Below are 15,656 nucleotides of genomic sequence, written 5' to 3' on the forward strand. Positions count from 1 at the left end.
CAAAACACATAATTGAAAAAAAATAAAAAAATAAGGTGAGGCAGATATAAAGAACAGAAAAAAAGAGTCCATTCTTTTTATTTACTCAAAAACCTAGAATGAGATAAAAACGTTAACTGTTGGTATTACTTCTATAGGCTCAATTATACCAACAACATTCAAAAATTGTCACCTGAGACATTTTAAAGGTATCCAAGTATTATAAAGCATCTCAAAGTAATTTGTTCAGCATTAAGTAACACAGAATACCTGGTTTCATATGTCTCTACACATAAAATTACAAATTGGTATGAAATAACGCTTGCTTTATTTAAAGAACCTCATTGATCAGTGGATTCAAAAGCAAATATGATTGTACTTCTCAAAAATATTTGACAGAAATACATAATGTAATGACAAAAAAAATAAAACAGGCCTATATTACGTAAGTGTTTTCTCAGTCTGACTTCACTCCCTGCATAAAAGTGGGTAGTAAAAAACTTTAAGAAAATCAGAAATACATCCTCAAAAACAAAATGCTGACTTTGTCATTGTTTTTTCCCTTTTGACCTAACAGACTCTCATTCTCTAACCTCTTAAAAGTCAACAAATGCCGTTTTAGTAGAAAAGTTCAAATTGTATAACGACCATTTTTTCAAGTATTTATGAAAGCTGATAAAGTACCAGGCCCAGGAAGTTACTTTTCTTCTTTAAAGCCCTCCGAAAGTGAAGAAGATGGTAGTTTATAATGCATTATACACTTGCATTTGAAGGTCATTAATAGTTCAACAAATATTTAATGACACTGACAAATGGTATGCAATGCTATTTTTAAAAAAATAAGACAAAAAATAAAAACTAGATTACTTAGAGAGACCCCCCCTAGTATTTTTTGTGTTAATTATATACTACAAAATCGTAATAAAGATTTTAATCTCTCAATATTCTTTCCTATTGATAATACTACTGATAGAAAACAATACTCCTATACACTGGCATGAGTATTCTTAGACAAACACTCTAATTATGTAAAATACACCAGTTCAAATCATTCAAAAAAACCCCCTTCCAACATTGTTTAATAACCAAATTTAAAGCATCTATCACTGTGGCATTTTCACAGCATTCAAAAAAAAAAAGGGCTTTAATTTCTCAGTAGACCTTAAAGTTCATATTCTAACAACCAGAAAGTTCTGCTGTGTTCTAGCAGAAAACATACCATGCTCAAAAACACTGCCAAGAACTCAGGTAACTTTTATACACATTTACGACACTACTAATTTCAGCACACCTAGTCAGACAGAGACAAAAGGCACACGATTCCACTGAAGTTTATTTTTTCTTTGCCATGCATCTTTTGTGTGCTAGCTACAAAGCGTATAGAAAGTGGTAAAACATAAGGAGGAAGGGGAGGAGGAAAAGTATGGTACTAATGAATACCAATACAAAAACCTAAAAATTAGCATTATTACCTATATAGACAATGAAGAAATTAAGAGTATCAGAGAAAAGTCATTCAACTATTCCACTGAGTCACCACCAGGATAGACTGTACTTCATTGCGAGACAGGTACTTGCAGTCAAAGTCTGATTGAGAGCGGTAAATCTTAAAGACCTTTGCAGAAATTCACTGATCAAAAATTATTTTCGTAACAAATCCACACCTTTGGTTTGGTTTGTAACTTCTTAGTTCTAGAAGTCAGCAGGATATAAAGGATTGCACATTACATTTCACAGGACAGCAGAAAAAAACTCCCTGAAGACAATTCAGTGACTTTAATTTTGTTTAATGGCATTAGATCGAACTAAAAATGATGCAAATAATTTAAAACAGCCAAAAATGACAGACATGGCAAAAGCTTTACAAGCTAAAACTAGCAATCCAACCACTGAAAAAGTAAATTCAGTTGTTGTGGAAAGTCTTCAGCCACTGAAACACAAGAAACAGTTCTACAGAGACCAAATGTGTTTCCGTATGATTTTGTGAAGGTAGGAGGACGTTAAACCTTCGTATATTAATTTTCCATATTTTTAAACTGTTAATAGAAGTGACCTCAGCAAGGCTACAGAAATCGGCATTATTGGTATTTCACTAAATGTACCTAAAGCCAGAATCAAATAAATAAGACTCAAAATCTATTAAAATATTCTTACCATAGTTAGCCCAGGCTGCATTCCCGCACGTATAGCTTCAATCTGAGTATGGGTAAATTGAATAGTATTGCTGTAACAAAGCAAAACAAGATCAGAGAATTGACAGATTTTGCCAACAGTTTTGATAAAAGCAATTGTTTTAACATGTTTGATTTAAATTAACTGGCTACACGTTTCTCCAGAACTACATGCTTGCAAACTTTTATATAAATTAAACCATCATTACAACTATCTTCTTTGTAGACATGACAATCTTGCAATTTCTAAGCAAGACAGTATATCATAGAATGGTTTGGGTTGGAAGGGACCTTAAAGATCATCTAGTTCCAACCCCCCTGCCATGGGCAGGGACACCTTCCACTAGACCAGCTTGCTCAAAGCCCCGTCCAACCCGGCCTTGAACACTTCCAGGGTTGGGGCATCCACAACTTCTCTAGGCAACCTGTTCCAGTGCCTCACCGCTCTCACGGTGAAGAATTTCTTCCTTATGTCTAATATAAATCTACTCTCTTTCAGTTTAAAGCCATTACCCCTTGTCCTATCACTACTCTGGCTTTCTTGTAGGGGCCCCTTCAGGTACTAGAAGGCTGCTATAAGATCTCCCCGGAGCCTTCTCTCCTCCAGGCTGAACAACCCCAATTCTCTCAGCCTGTCCTCATAGGATAGGTGCTCCGGCTCTCTGATCATCTGCGTGGCCCTCCTCTGGACTCACTCCAACAAGTCCATGTCCTTCTTATGTTGGGGGCCTGAGAGCTGAACGCAGTACTCCAGGTGAGGTTTCACAAGAGCGGAGTAGAAGGGCAGAATCACCTCCCTTGATCTGCTGGTCACACTTCTTTTGATGCAGCCCAGGATATGGTTGGCTTTCTGGGCTGCAAGCACACACTGCCAGCTCATGTCCACGTGACAACAAAATCATCTAAAAGATTGTCTGTTTTTAGCTACTATTTGCTGAGAATGCTGTAAAATTATTTAGGTATGATTCTCCTAATATTCAAAGTCCTGACACAATAGTAAAAGACAGTATTTCTCATTGTTCTTCAAGAGAATTTTTTAACAGAGAAGGGATTATAGAATAGTTCGATTTAAATATAAAACAAAACAGTCTCATATTCAAATCTTCTTTTGGTAATGAAATCAAAATGACATTTCCTTTATAATCAACACTATTATATTTAAGTATTTCTGAAAATGAACTGCTATGCATGTGTTACCATTTGTAAATAAATTCTCATCCATTTATTACCGTTTTGGTTGATTATATGGATATGGTCCCCTGTTTGGAATGACATGAGGCTCTACAATCAGTGTTTTAGCTTCTTCAGGTTTTTCTTCATTCCCATCCTCTTTTCTTTTCTTTCCTTTACCTCCCTTTATTGGGAAAGTTATCCTGTAACGCATAATTTAAGACTACACTTCAACATGTTCACTATGATACCAGGCTGTCTTAGAAGTTTATACAGAAAGATTTTTTGTCACCATTACGACAAACTTGCATACAACAGGGAAACAAGAGTTGCAGATGACAAAGTATAAATGAGGATAAGGAAAAGGAATGGCAACTGAATTGATGAAGCTGATTTTAAGAAAGCGTATTTCACAAAAAGTATGTCAAAAGTGCTCTTTACATAGGTTGAAAAGCCAGAAGCAGTGGTGAGAGACAGCTGGAAAAACACTGAAGGCAAAGAGTTCATAAATGAAAACGGAAGGGACAGGAGTAAAGCCACCGGCCCTGTCTGTTCAGCAGTAATAACTTGATTTTGTTCTAGAACTGATGCACACTTTTTTTTTTTTAACACACACAAGATACATCAATGTTCTAAACTGCTCCAACACATGAAGCCTTTCATCCTCCCATTTCAATTTTTTTATAGCCCTCTGTATCATATATTAGCAAGCTTCTCTACTTGAATTCAGAAACAAATCACAGTGAAGGAATTCCAATGGCCATCCAATTATCTTGAGACAACAATGCAGACATTTTTAACAGCAATAATCTCTTAGTCTCTTTACAGGACAAATGCAGCAGTCGGAAGAGCAATAGCTCTTCATAAAGAGGAATATCTGTATTTTAATGTATGAACTGAAAATGAACACTAGTTCATTGAGGGAAATTGTGTATGGTATCCTGTCTCGATACCTTCAGACTATTTTCATATCATTATACAGTGTTAGTGCCTTCTCCCCACATAGTCTACATACAGTGTTTCAAAAAAAAGCATGGAAGATTACCTCTCTGCTTTTCAAGATTCAGTTTAGCCATGATAAGAACTGACTCGTTCAGGGGGAAAGCCATCTTTTCCCTCCCCAGTCAAATTCATTCCTTTAAAAAGGAAATCTATTTCAATTCTCATTAATTTAAAAGGGAAAAAAGATAGTTTCTTCAGCTGGACTGAAGAAACTGTATTCTCCAACACAGTGCACTGTGAAACTCAGTTGCCAAAGTCCAAGGAGGTCCACTAGGAGGGACAGAACTGTCAAGTCTAAAAATGCTGAACAGCAGCACTGAAACAAAACATGTAAATCTCATTTAGCCCTCACAAAGGTAGGCATCCTATTTTAGAAACCATTTCTAAAAAAGAATAAGCAATATGAGATTTCAGACTTAATTCTTCATTTTGATCGAATGGTGTTTCCAAAAGCTCAAATTTTAACTGATGTTGAAATTGCTGTTCTTAGCTTGCTTTAATGAGGGATGTAAGGAAACTATGTAATTAAAAGTCTTTAGGCTGAACCTGAGGAGGATAGATATCGTAATGCAGAAGTGAATACTACGTGTCTAGATTCTATCTCATACTGTTACTTTTCCCATATATACAATAGGCTGACCTACAAGCAATGCTCGATGCATTTTTGTACAGAACAGAGCAGAAGCTGGTCCTGAACCTAACTGTAGTATAGTTACCTCTGTTATATAACTATCTAAATCTTAATATTAACATATTAACATCTTTTCTCAAAGGAAAGAGCACCTCCCTGCACACACTGAACTGAACTCCACCTGACAATGCACTTCAGCAAGAATACCAGACCAGGAGTACTTGAAATTTTGAGATCACCTGAAGGGGGGTATTTGCAGAACTGGATTGTCAACAGTCACTTTAATATTGTATCCAGGAAAGCTAGCTTTTAAGTGATCAATGGACAGGAAAGTGTCATTAAAATCCAGAGTTGCAATCTGATTTGGCATTTTCGAATAGTGTGCACTACTTGGGTCTCCATATCCGAGAATGATGTCATGCAGCCAGTCAGGAACCACACAATCTGTGTTCATCAAGTTCCTAATAGTCTCCAGAACAGCCTGCAAATTAGAAAAATAGAAAAAATTATTGTAGAGATTGACTTTTTACCAAGAAAATGTGACATACTGAAGACTAATCAAGTCTATTCGAAGATGCTAGCATGTAAGTCTTTAATTGACAGGGGTTTGGTTAGATTGAGTCAATATATATATAGTGTGCATACGCAACAAAACACCAGTGTCGAATCATATAATTCTTAAACTATCCTGTTAGCAGAGAGCTAGTAAAGAGGACCATAATTATCAGTAACATTTCCATTTCAGAACACTCAGAGGAGAAAAAAAAAGGCATAGTTCAAAATAACCTATAAACAAAAGTAAGTATCTGTTATGGCCCTAGCTTATCATCCTGGTTTTACAATGAGCGAACAATTCACATTTTATCAATAGCTACACATATTTCTCCTTGAGGTTCTTCTCCAGGACTTCCATAAGGTCACACTGTTTATACCAAAAACGCATTCAAACTTCTATGGGGTTATAGTCCCAATGCACACTGGGTTTCTATGTACAAACTTGGAGTGCACCTTCCTTAATTCTCAACCCTTTCTTTTCCCACTTAAATTCACTAATCCAACAAGACAACTGATGAGTCCACAGAGTCCCCAACATGTTGCCACATACATACTCTAAAAAATTTCAGCTTTGTGGATACTGATTGAGCTATCAATTTCTGGAAGCAGCAAATGGTAAGCCTTACGTCAGGCTTTTTGAAGACTACAGACACAGGGCATTTTAAAACAATTACTCTTTACTTTGACCAGCACAAAAATCATATTTAGTGCAACGCACAACTGTATGGCAAATGAATGCCTCAGCCACCCTAAAACCTAGATCCAGTTCTTACTAGCTATGTAATAAATTCAAGAACAACCTCATGCAACTTAAAGTTTCTCCCTCAAACCTATAAATTTCATCCCTGCAGCCAGCTAAAATTTCCATCCAAAAGCTTGCTCTTCACCCCCAAATTAATTGCTCTACTCATCTGGGGTTATGTCACTATTTTCTCACCTTCCCCCTCCCATGTAAACACCAATGCTCCAGACCCTGGACTTGCACAGAGGGTATGCATTTTAACTAAGAGGTAGCTGAACTTTAGTCTTCTTGTTAAACGGCTACTTTAGTGGCAAGTCTTCAACAACCACCTTACTTGAAAGTTGATGCTAGGACATCATGTACCTGCTCTTCAGCAGAAGAAACACAGGATATGAAACGTGCGTTGAGTTCCAGATCCTCCAACTTATCACACCATCAAACATGAACACAAACAGATGGCAAATTTATTGCATCAGCAGCCCACATCAGGATATAACACATGCCTTCTTCAGGTAGTATTTCTAAAACTAGATGTCCAGTTTCTCAGAGGAAAGTTTAAGAAGTATGTCCCTAAAAGCTAATGTGCTGGTTTTACATCACACGAGCTTTTTCAAAAGTAACTTCTATACACATAAAAATAATAAGATTGGTTCTTTTAACAACTAACACTGCTGACCAATTGTAGTGATGTAGTGGTGCCACCTCCAGCAAACACATTGTATCTGCACTTCCACTCCTGTCACATTTGCTTAATTTACTAAGACTGCACAAGTGTTCTGTTGTCTTCTCTCCTACAAGCTCAGCTTAAAACTTCAAGCTGCCTTCTATCTGCTCAATATACTATCAACACTCATCACAGTGATACCTTGTTTTCTTCTATCCAGCTCAAGTTAGAAATGCTTACAGATGACATGGAATGCTTGCACAAACTGGTAGTGATGTGACAAATACGGAAACATCTTAGTTTGGCTTGACAAATGAATGGATGAGTCTTAAGTAAAAACCAGCATAGAATGGTTTGCATTGTGATTTGCCTGTAAATTAGCTGCAAGTACCCAGTACAAATTTGAAAGCTACGCTCACATCTAACAGCAATTCTGAGCAAACTTAAGTATTCACTGCGGCAATTTCCTTCTGACTACATAAAAGTGCATACATATGCAAATAAAAAACACAACTATAGTGCTGGCACACAAACAGGCTTTGGCAGAGAGCACTTGTGCTTATAATGTAAGATGAACCTTCCACAGACACACAACATTAACAATCAGTTCTGGGGTTTTTTTTAAATGTAAAGTTATAAAGGACTCTCTATGAAGTACTTCCAATATACCAATCCACAGCTGGATGGCACCAGAATGCTCTGTACAGACCACAAGCTACTATTTCAGATCACAAGCATCCTTCCAGATACAGAAAAGAAAAAGTCAAAGTCTTCCTGCCTCCTCTTTTATCCATCTGCACAGAACTTGTTGCAGAATCCTTTAAAAAGAAAATAATTTCCATTATGCAATGCATGATTTTAAGGCACCAAAAGAAAGGCACTTTTTCATTCGTGTTGCATTTTCATAATGGAAAACCCAAGAAACGTTAAAGATTCAAAGGTCTAAATGATCTAACAGCAAAGAAACTGAGCATGCATACAAGAAATATTTTCAGGTATACAAAATTATGCACCCTCACAGCAAAAAAGGCCAACAGCATCTTGTGCTCCATTAAGAAGTTGTCAGCAGGTCAAGAGAGGTGCTCCTTCCTCTCTGCTCAGCACTGTTGAGGCTAAATCATAGTATCGTAGAATGGTTTGGGTTGGAAGGGACCTTTAAAGGTCATCTAGTCCAACCCTCCCTGCAATAAGCAGGGACATCTTCAACAAGAACAGGTTGCTCAGAGCCCCGTCCAATCTGACTTTGAATGCTTCCAGGGATGGGGCATCTACCACCTCGCTGGGCAACCTGTTCCAGTGTTTCACCACCCTCACAGCAGAAAAATTTCTTCCTTACATCTACTCTGAATCTACCCTCTTGTAGTTTCAAACCATTACCCCTTGTCCTGTCACAACAGGCCCTGCTAACACATCTGTCCCTGTCTTTCTTATAAGCCCCCTTTAAGTATTGAAAGGCTGCAGTAAGGTCTCCCCAGAGCTGCTCTTCTCCATGCTGAACAACCCCAGCTCTGTCAGCCTTTCCTCACAGGAGAGGTGTTCCATCCCTCTGATCATTTTTGTGGCCCTCCTCTGGACCCACTCCAACAGGTCCATATCTTTCCTGTGCTGAGGACTCCAGAGCTGGATGCAGTACTCCATGTGGGGTCTCACCAGAGTGGAATATAGGGCAGAATCACCTCCCTCGACCTGCTGGTCGCAATTCTTTTTATGCAGTCCTGGATAGAGTTGGCCTTCTGGGCTGCAAGTGCACATAGTCAGCTCGTGTCCAGCTTTTCACCCACCAGTACTCCCAAGTCCTTCTCTGCAGGGCTGCTCTCAATCCCTTCATCCCCCAGCCTGTATTGATACCAGGGGTTGCCCCAACCCACGTGCAGGACCTTGCACTTGGCCTTGTTGAACCTCATGAGGTTCAGGTTCTCCAGGTCCCTCTGAATGGCATCCCATCCCTGAATCTGGAGCATTGTGTTCAGTTCTGGGCTCCTCAGTAAAAAAGAGACATCAAGTTATTGAAGTGAGTCCAGTGCAGGGCCACAAAGATGATTAATGGACTGGAGCATCTTTTACATGAGGAGAGGCCGAGAGAGCTGGGCTATCGTATCAATGCGATAAATAACTGATAGGAGGAAAGGAAGATGAGGGAGCAAGACTATTCTCAGTATTGTCCAGTGACAGGACAAGAGACAATGGGCACAAATTAAAAACAATTAAATTCCATCTGAACACAAGAAAACACTTTTTTTACTGTGAGGACAATTCAGCACTAGAAGAGGTTGCCCAGAGAAGTTTTGATTCTTAATTCTTGGAGATATTCAAAACCCAACTAGACATGGTCCTGGACAGCCTGCTGCAGGTGACCCTGCTTGAGCAGGGGGCTTGGACTAGATAATATCCAGAGTTGCCTTGCAACATAAATGATACTGTAAATATGCCACCTGATCAAAAAAGTTTACTATGGGCAACACAGACCACTTGGTCAAATTTAAATTTATGTCAATTCACAATTCTAGAAGCTCAAATATACATTTCAACTTTGCTGGAAAACTTTCCTGTTCTTGCTTTAACAGAGGGTAAGGAAACCTAAGTTATTCATAAACTTCCTGAAAAACAACATTTGCTGAACTTATATGCAAAACTGAATTGAAGCTGTGTGCATAATTTTAATCTTACTTATAGGCAATATACAGTATCGTAAAGCATTAGCAACAGGTTTATTTTGCACTCTGACCAAATTCCCTGAAGGGTCTCTTGACAATGAATACCCAAGGAAGTAAAATGCCAAAGAATCATTCATTGCAACTGTGTGAACACTGTTAGGGCAGAAAAAAAAAGCACCATTCAATCTACAAAGCTCCAGTTAGCATACAGTCTCTATAAGGACTATCAAATATATCAATGTTAAAAATCTCATCTGATGCCCTCCAAAGCCTAATAAGAAACTAATCCAGTGATGCTCTCAAAAGCTAGCAGGTTTCTCTGATTTTCACCTTTTAAGTAGTTACTCCTCCTTTTCCTACAGTCCACTATTACATCAGGTAACAAAAACGTTCCACATACTCTCTTGACCCAAAAGGGCCAGATACAACTAATCTGTAGACTGAAATAATAAACTACTGTTTTATTATATAAAGTGAAGTAGGATTGTTCTGATTTTCAGTTACTTCAACACTTAGCTGTCGGGGGAAGTTATCACCAGGTGACAGGCTCTAACTTCCTGAAGTGATCCAACACCACCTATAAAGCCTAACTACATGCATCTAAAATGAGCATGTCTCAGTACAGCTGGTATATTCAGACAAACTCTTATCCTAGAGTCAATGAGCAGTACCTTACCTTGAAATTGTTTTCTTTTGGTTTTCTTCTCATTATTATATTAAATGTCTCATAAACATCTTCTGCTCCATTTTGGATTGTATTGGTCATATCTTGTTGATATTGGTTTGGGTCCAGAAATACTCTGTATGTTCTGCAGTCCCCTTTAAGTCTTGGTTTGGGTTCAGGTCCTGCCCGTAAGGTAACAATAAGATTAGAATTTGAAGTAGTGCTAAAAGCAGATTATCATTCAAATAAGTGATCCATAATTGTTTCTGAAATGAAATTTAGACAAATTCGTATGATGAAACGAATTTCTGCATGGCATTACATTCTTATTTTGTGTTTTCATCCCACTTCTAAGAGTTTTTGAATATAAGCTATTTTATTCCTAAAACCAAAATGTACTGATCTATTTAATTAATCTAATTACATCAGATTTTACCAGAGAAAACTAGTTAAACTTTCTCAGGACTGCTTATGGAACTGGTTTGTTTTTTCAAGTAGGTAATGAATTCATTGAGCATTACTTACAAGAGAGGCAAGTCAACAATTAGGCTGGTAACAAAAAAAAAAACCACAACACACCCGCCCCCGCCCCCCCCCCCCCCCCCCCCCCCCCCAAATAAATCTTTCAAACAAGTTTTGGTACATCATACCTTCTTCAATAACACGTCCTTTCTCATCCAACATGCCCTGGATTTCACAGCCTCTGACATACACCAGGCCAGTTTGCTCAACAAAAGGTCGTCGTCGGTCAAACTTGGTGCCATAAGGTTGTGTGGGACGAACCGTAATCAAAAAGCAGACATCATGTTTACGCAGACCTGATTCCAAAAAGAAACATTCAGTGATTTGATTGAATGCCATTTTCCTTTTCCATTCCTTAATATATCTAACAATAGAATACTCAAAAGTTTCTTTTAAATAAAACCCCACCTGTTTAGAGAATAATGTGTTCCGTTTTGAAATATGCCTTTAAACTTAGAGGATACAGAAACACAGGATATTGTCATCTTTTCCACTATCCTGGCACACTAATATCTGCTAGGACTTCAGATATGAAAAGGAGAAATTGACTGCTTTTTTCATGACAACAAACTTATTTCAAAATTATTCTTCTCCCAATAATCTTAGATTACACAACCTAGATATTTTCAGTCTTATCTCAAAAGCAGTGTGTCATTAATCTCTTATTCTCATTGCTTTCTTATGGACTAACCTCCAATTTTTTATAATTTTTTTTACACAATAATTTAAGTGCAGTGCCTAGAACTGGGCACAAAATCCTAAACACAGTTACTTTAATTATCTACTTAATAGGGTAAAAGGTCACTTAACCAAGTTACTTGTTTTCCACACTACATTCCAGATTATAAATCCTGATATGACTTGGTTGAATGTTTTTCTTTTTCCCTAAGCAGTAACATATTGTTGTGGTGTCACATTTGCTTTTGAGTGATGATGACCTCGGACTCTTTTCATTCTGCAGAGTGACTGCCTAACAGGTTATTCCCCCAACATGCATTTGTGCAGTGACTTGCTCTTGCTTAAGTTTAGTATCTTAATATTCATCCCTGTTGAATTACACCCTACTTTTAAAATGCAACTTCTCCAATTCACTGATGTAATTTTGAACACTAATCCTTTTCTCCAGCATACCTACAGATCCTCACAGATCTAAGACACCTTCAAAATTTAGTAAACACATGCTGTATTTTTCATGAGACAAATAATTTCTCATTATTCACTGGATATTATCCAACCTAAAGCAGTTTCATCAAGACCCTGTTATGTCAGGCAATGATTCATCAATTCTTCAACTCAATTTTGATTAAATTAAAGCATTACTGCTTTTGAAATCACAGAGGCTGTTCTAGTTTTTAAAAAGCTAGGTGCACCACTATATAGCTACCTTCAGTATAGTGAAGTCTGCTGCCATCCTCCTAGCTTTTCTACTTTAATAGAAATCTACATTTCCAAACTTTTATCTGCTTATTTATGACACGATCCAGCTTTAGCATTTGTGCTACATGACCTGTAATCACACTATGCAGCTCCAGCACATTTAGCAGGTTTCTCTAACAAAAGAAGGGAGTGACGTTTACTGATAATCCAAGTACAAGTACATGCTTCTGTGCCACTCGTCAACACGGTCAACTAAAGTTCAATTCCCCAAGCAAAAGAAGTGTCGCCTGTGGATGCTCGTAAGAAACAGTATTTGTAAAGTCAGCACCTCCTAACAACATACAAATATATTGAAAACTACTAAAATGCACTGGTTTGAATTAAATCAAAATCTGTCCTCTCCTTGCGCGTATGAGACAGATATCAATTCCCCACTACTTTTCCAATATGGCATTGTTAGCATGCATATTAATTTAAAATGCTAAGTTACTTTTCCACATTCCCTGTAAAGGGCAGAATTTTACAGTTACAAACTGAACGACATCAGTCTGAAACAGTAAACATTCTGCTCCCAATGGACATGTAAATACTTTAATAATTTAAATCTTCATTTTAGGAAAGTATAAATTTCTTAGACTTGCAATTTGAGTAACTGACTTTTAAACAGTGTATTAAGATTGGCAAATCTGTATCTCAGATTAAAAAAAAAAAACTTTCTTACAAGTAAGATACACCAAAGTGCATTTCGGTGAGCACCTATTTTGAGCACCTTATTTCAAAGAATGCAAGTACCTTCCCATTCGTCTTTGATGTTATCTCGGACATTCAAATTAATTGTAACATCTGCTCGTACTCGCATGGGCCAGTTTTCACCAATATTGGGCTTTGCCACCTCCACCACTGTGAAAGAGACAATGGGTTGCGCCATCCTAGCCCATCCACCAAAGACCACACCTCCATATTCGGATAACCTAAAAAAAAAAACCAAACACCAACAAAAAACCCCCAAGCACCAAAGTTTTGTTAGTCTACACATGATCTTAGTATTCCTGTGCAATCTGCTCTAGGTGAACCTGCTCTGGCGGGGGGGTGGACTAGATGATCTCCAGAGGTCCCTTCCAACCCCTATCATTCTGTGATTCTGTTAGTCATTACCTGATAACAGATTCAGTTCTTTTTTTAAACTGTGAAACAATCTACCTCACAGTCAGCTCTAAGACAAAAGTAGAATTCTTAATTTTACATGCTACTGAAGTAGATTCACATAATCCTGCATTTTATAACTGAAGCATAACATGAACTGACTTAATCTTATATTCCAAGAAACAAAGGCAGCTTGTGCTAGCATTATTAAAAAAAAAAACCACACTCAAGGACAGAAGAAAAAGGGAAGATAACAAAAAGCAACTACTGAGTATACAAGATACCACACCAAATGACACCTTGAAATCTAAAGAGGATCAAAATGAGGCAGATGGCAAATTCAAGAATACTCAGTAACACCTCCATAAACCAGAAGAGTTGGTGGTAAAGTTTCCAGATTTTGTAATGTCAGCCAATGCTTAGTACTTTTGGAAAACTAACTCAACCGTCTTAACACAACAAAGGTTTGGTTGTTAGCATCCAACATACTGCCTTAACACATCTACAGGGATATATATCAAAACACCCTTACAAAAATATCCCACAGGATGGCAACAACTTATGGAAGAAGTTAGTATAAAATATAGTACCTATGTCATAATTTAAAATACATTTCTTAGTATGCATTTAGTATATACGCAATATCAGTTATTCATTCTTGAATGCACTTGATTACAATTGAACTGACTGGTTTGTATCAGTTAATAAATATTACCATGGTTTCATCCTACTGACACTATCTTCAATGTCCTGTCTGATCTCGTAGGTAGACTCTAAGCGGAAGAGATTGAAGTTCCTCAGCAGGTAGTCATGAAGAGTCAGAAACTGTAGATTCAATTTGGGAAGTGCAAGGCAGCCTAAGGGGGTAAGGGTGGAAGGGAAGAGGTAATTGATGGATAAACAAAAAGAAAATTAATTAATATATTGGTTCTATGAATTCATAAATACATACACGTTATTCTATAACTGCCATAGTTGTTATCATGGGAGAATCTAAGAACTACTCCTTTTATAAATATACGTCACTAAAAAGTACACATTTTTCTCCCTCCTTCCCCCAAATTTTCAGGTTTTCTCTAAATGAACCTGCACAAGATTAAAGGAATTTCTATCCTTCTGGCAGTAATACAGTGAACTATTTAAAGACTGAATCCTTCCCTGTATTCAGACTACAAAAAAACTTGATTTTATAAAAATCAAATGCAGGGCAAAGTAATGGTACTTTGGGAATTCAACAGTTAAGCCACCACTAAATAATGATGAAAACGGCTCATTAACTAATTAGAAAATGCATTATCCAACAATTCCCCAATTTGTAGATTTACATTTACTAGAAGCCACAAAAAACATTAGTGTAGAAAAAAGTTTTAAGCCAAGAAATCAGATTTTAAAACACAACTTTCTTCAAAAGTTTCTGTTACTGATTATAGATTCATTTGTTTTAAGAGAATGAAAAACATAGGAAGATTACATCTAACTAAACAAGAAGTATTAAAAAATGCCTAGCTTTAGGGTAGTCTTAGATGCAAATTTTTCATAATAAAAATTCTTATGTGAAACATTTAACATTACTGGATTAATGTTCCAGTTTAACACCTATGCTTAAGACCTGTGAAAGCTGGCTTTTATAAATTGCAACATTATCCTTGAAACCTTCCACTGGTATACGTAATACATATTAGCTTTCACATGCAGTAAGATACAATGGCAGTAAGGAAAGGCGATAGAACACAGTAATTTCTATTCTGGAAAGCTTCATAGTGATAAAATACTTTAACACATTTCCCAACACCAAGTAACAAATCCTGTCTTGTAAAGCTAGTTATATGCACAAAGGGCAGGGACTGAAGCAACACCCCTTTAAGGCTGCGGAGCATTTATCCGACATATTTTTCTTCCATCATTTTTTAAAAGAAAATAGAAACGACACTCTTATCTTTCTTGGGCTAAATTACTTTTATTTAAGTTTTAGACCAAAAGAGTGTAGCTACTTTTAGGAACATGAAAAAAACCCCAAAACAAGACCACGAAAACAAAACTGTCTTGTTTGAAAACAGGGCTGGAGAATACAGGGAGATTAAAAAGAGAAAGCATAAACTGAAACTAAGAGAAGCAAGATAAAAGAATACTTATAACAGACTGACAGCAACAGAAATGCTTCACAACAGTGCTATCAATACACAGATGGTAATAGCAAAAGAGTCCACCACAGGAGGAAATGTTTCCAGTAGCAATCACTGTAACTTGCCAAAATTACATTTCACCTTTAATACAGTTGCTTGAATGCATTATTAAAAATTCACAAACCAGCACAGAAACAGGTGTGATGAGCTGCTCTTTCTCCCCCCCCAGCAATAACATATATTGTGATTAATGTATTTG

At 37.1% G+C, this 15,656-nt stretch overlaps 1 protein-coding gene across 1 annotated transcript in view; it reads right to left on the reverse strand.

Moving 5' to 3' along the window:
* The window catches only part of AQR (aquarius intron-binding spliceosomal factor), a 59,607-nt gene that overhangs the window by 24,065 nt on the left and 19,886 nt on the right, over positions 1-15,656 (reverse strand). The window contains exons 16-22 of the mRNA XM_059819243.1: positions 13,990-14,131; positions 12,924-13,102; positions 10,883-11,050; positions 10,245-10,414; positions 5,193-5,434; positions 3,380-3,523; positions 2,134-2,203 (exon numbers count right to left, since the gene is read on the reverse strand). Of these exons, the coding sequence (XP_059675226.1) occupies positions 2,134-2,203; positions 3,380-3,523; positions 5,193-5,434; positions 10,245-10,414; positions 10,883-11,050; positions 12,924-13,102; positions 13,990-14,131 (1,115 nt within the window). The remainder of the gene's footprint in view (positions 1-2,133; positions 2,204-3,379; positions 3,524-5,192; positions 5,435-10,244; positions 10,415-10,882; positions 11,051-12,923; positions 13,103-13,989; positions 14,132-15,656) is intronic.

The sequence above is a fragment of the Gavia stellata genome, chromosome 7, assembly GCF_030936135.1.
Source record: "Gavia stellata isolate bGavSte3 chromosome 7, bGavSte3.hap2, whole genome shotgun sequence".
NCBI lineage: Eukaryota > Metazoa > Chordata > Aves > Gaviiformes > Gaviidae > Gavia > Gavia stellata.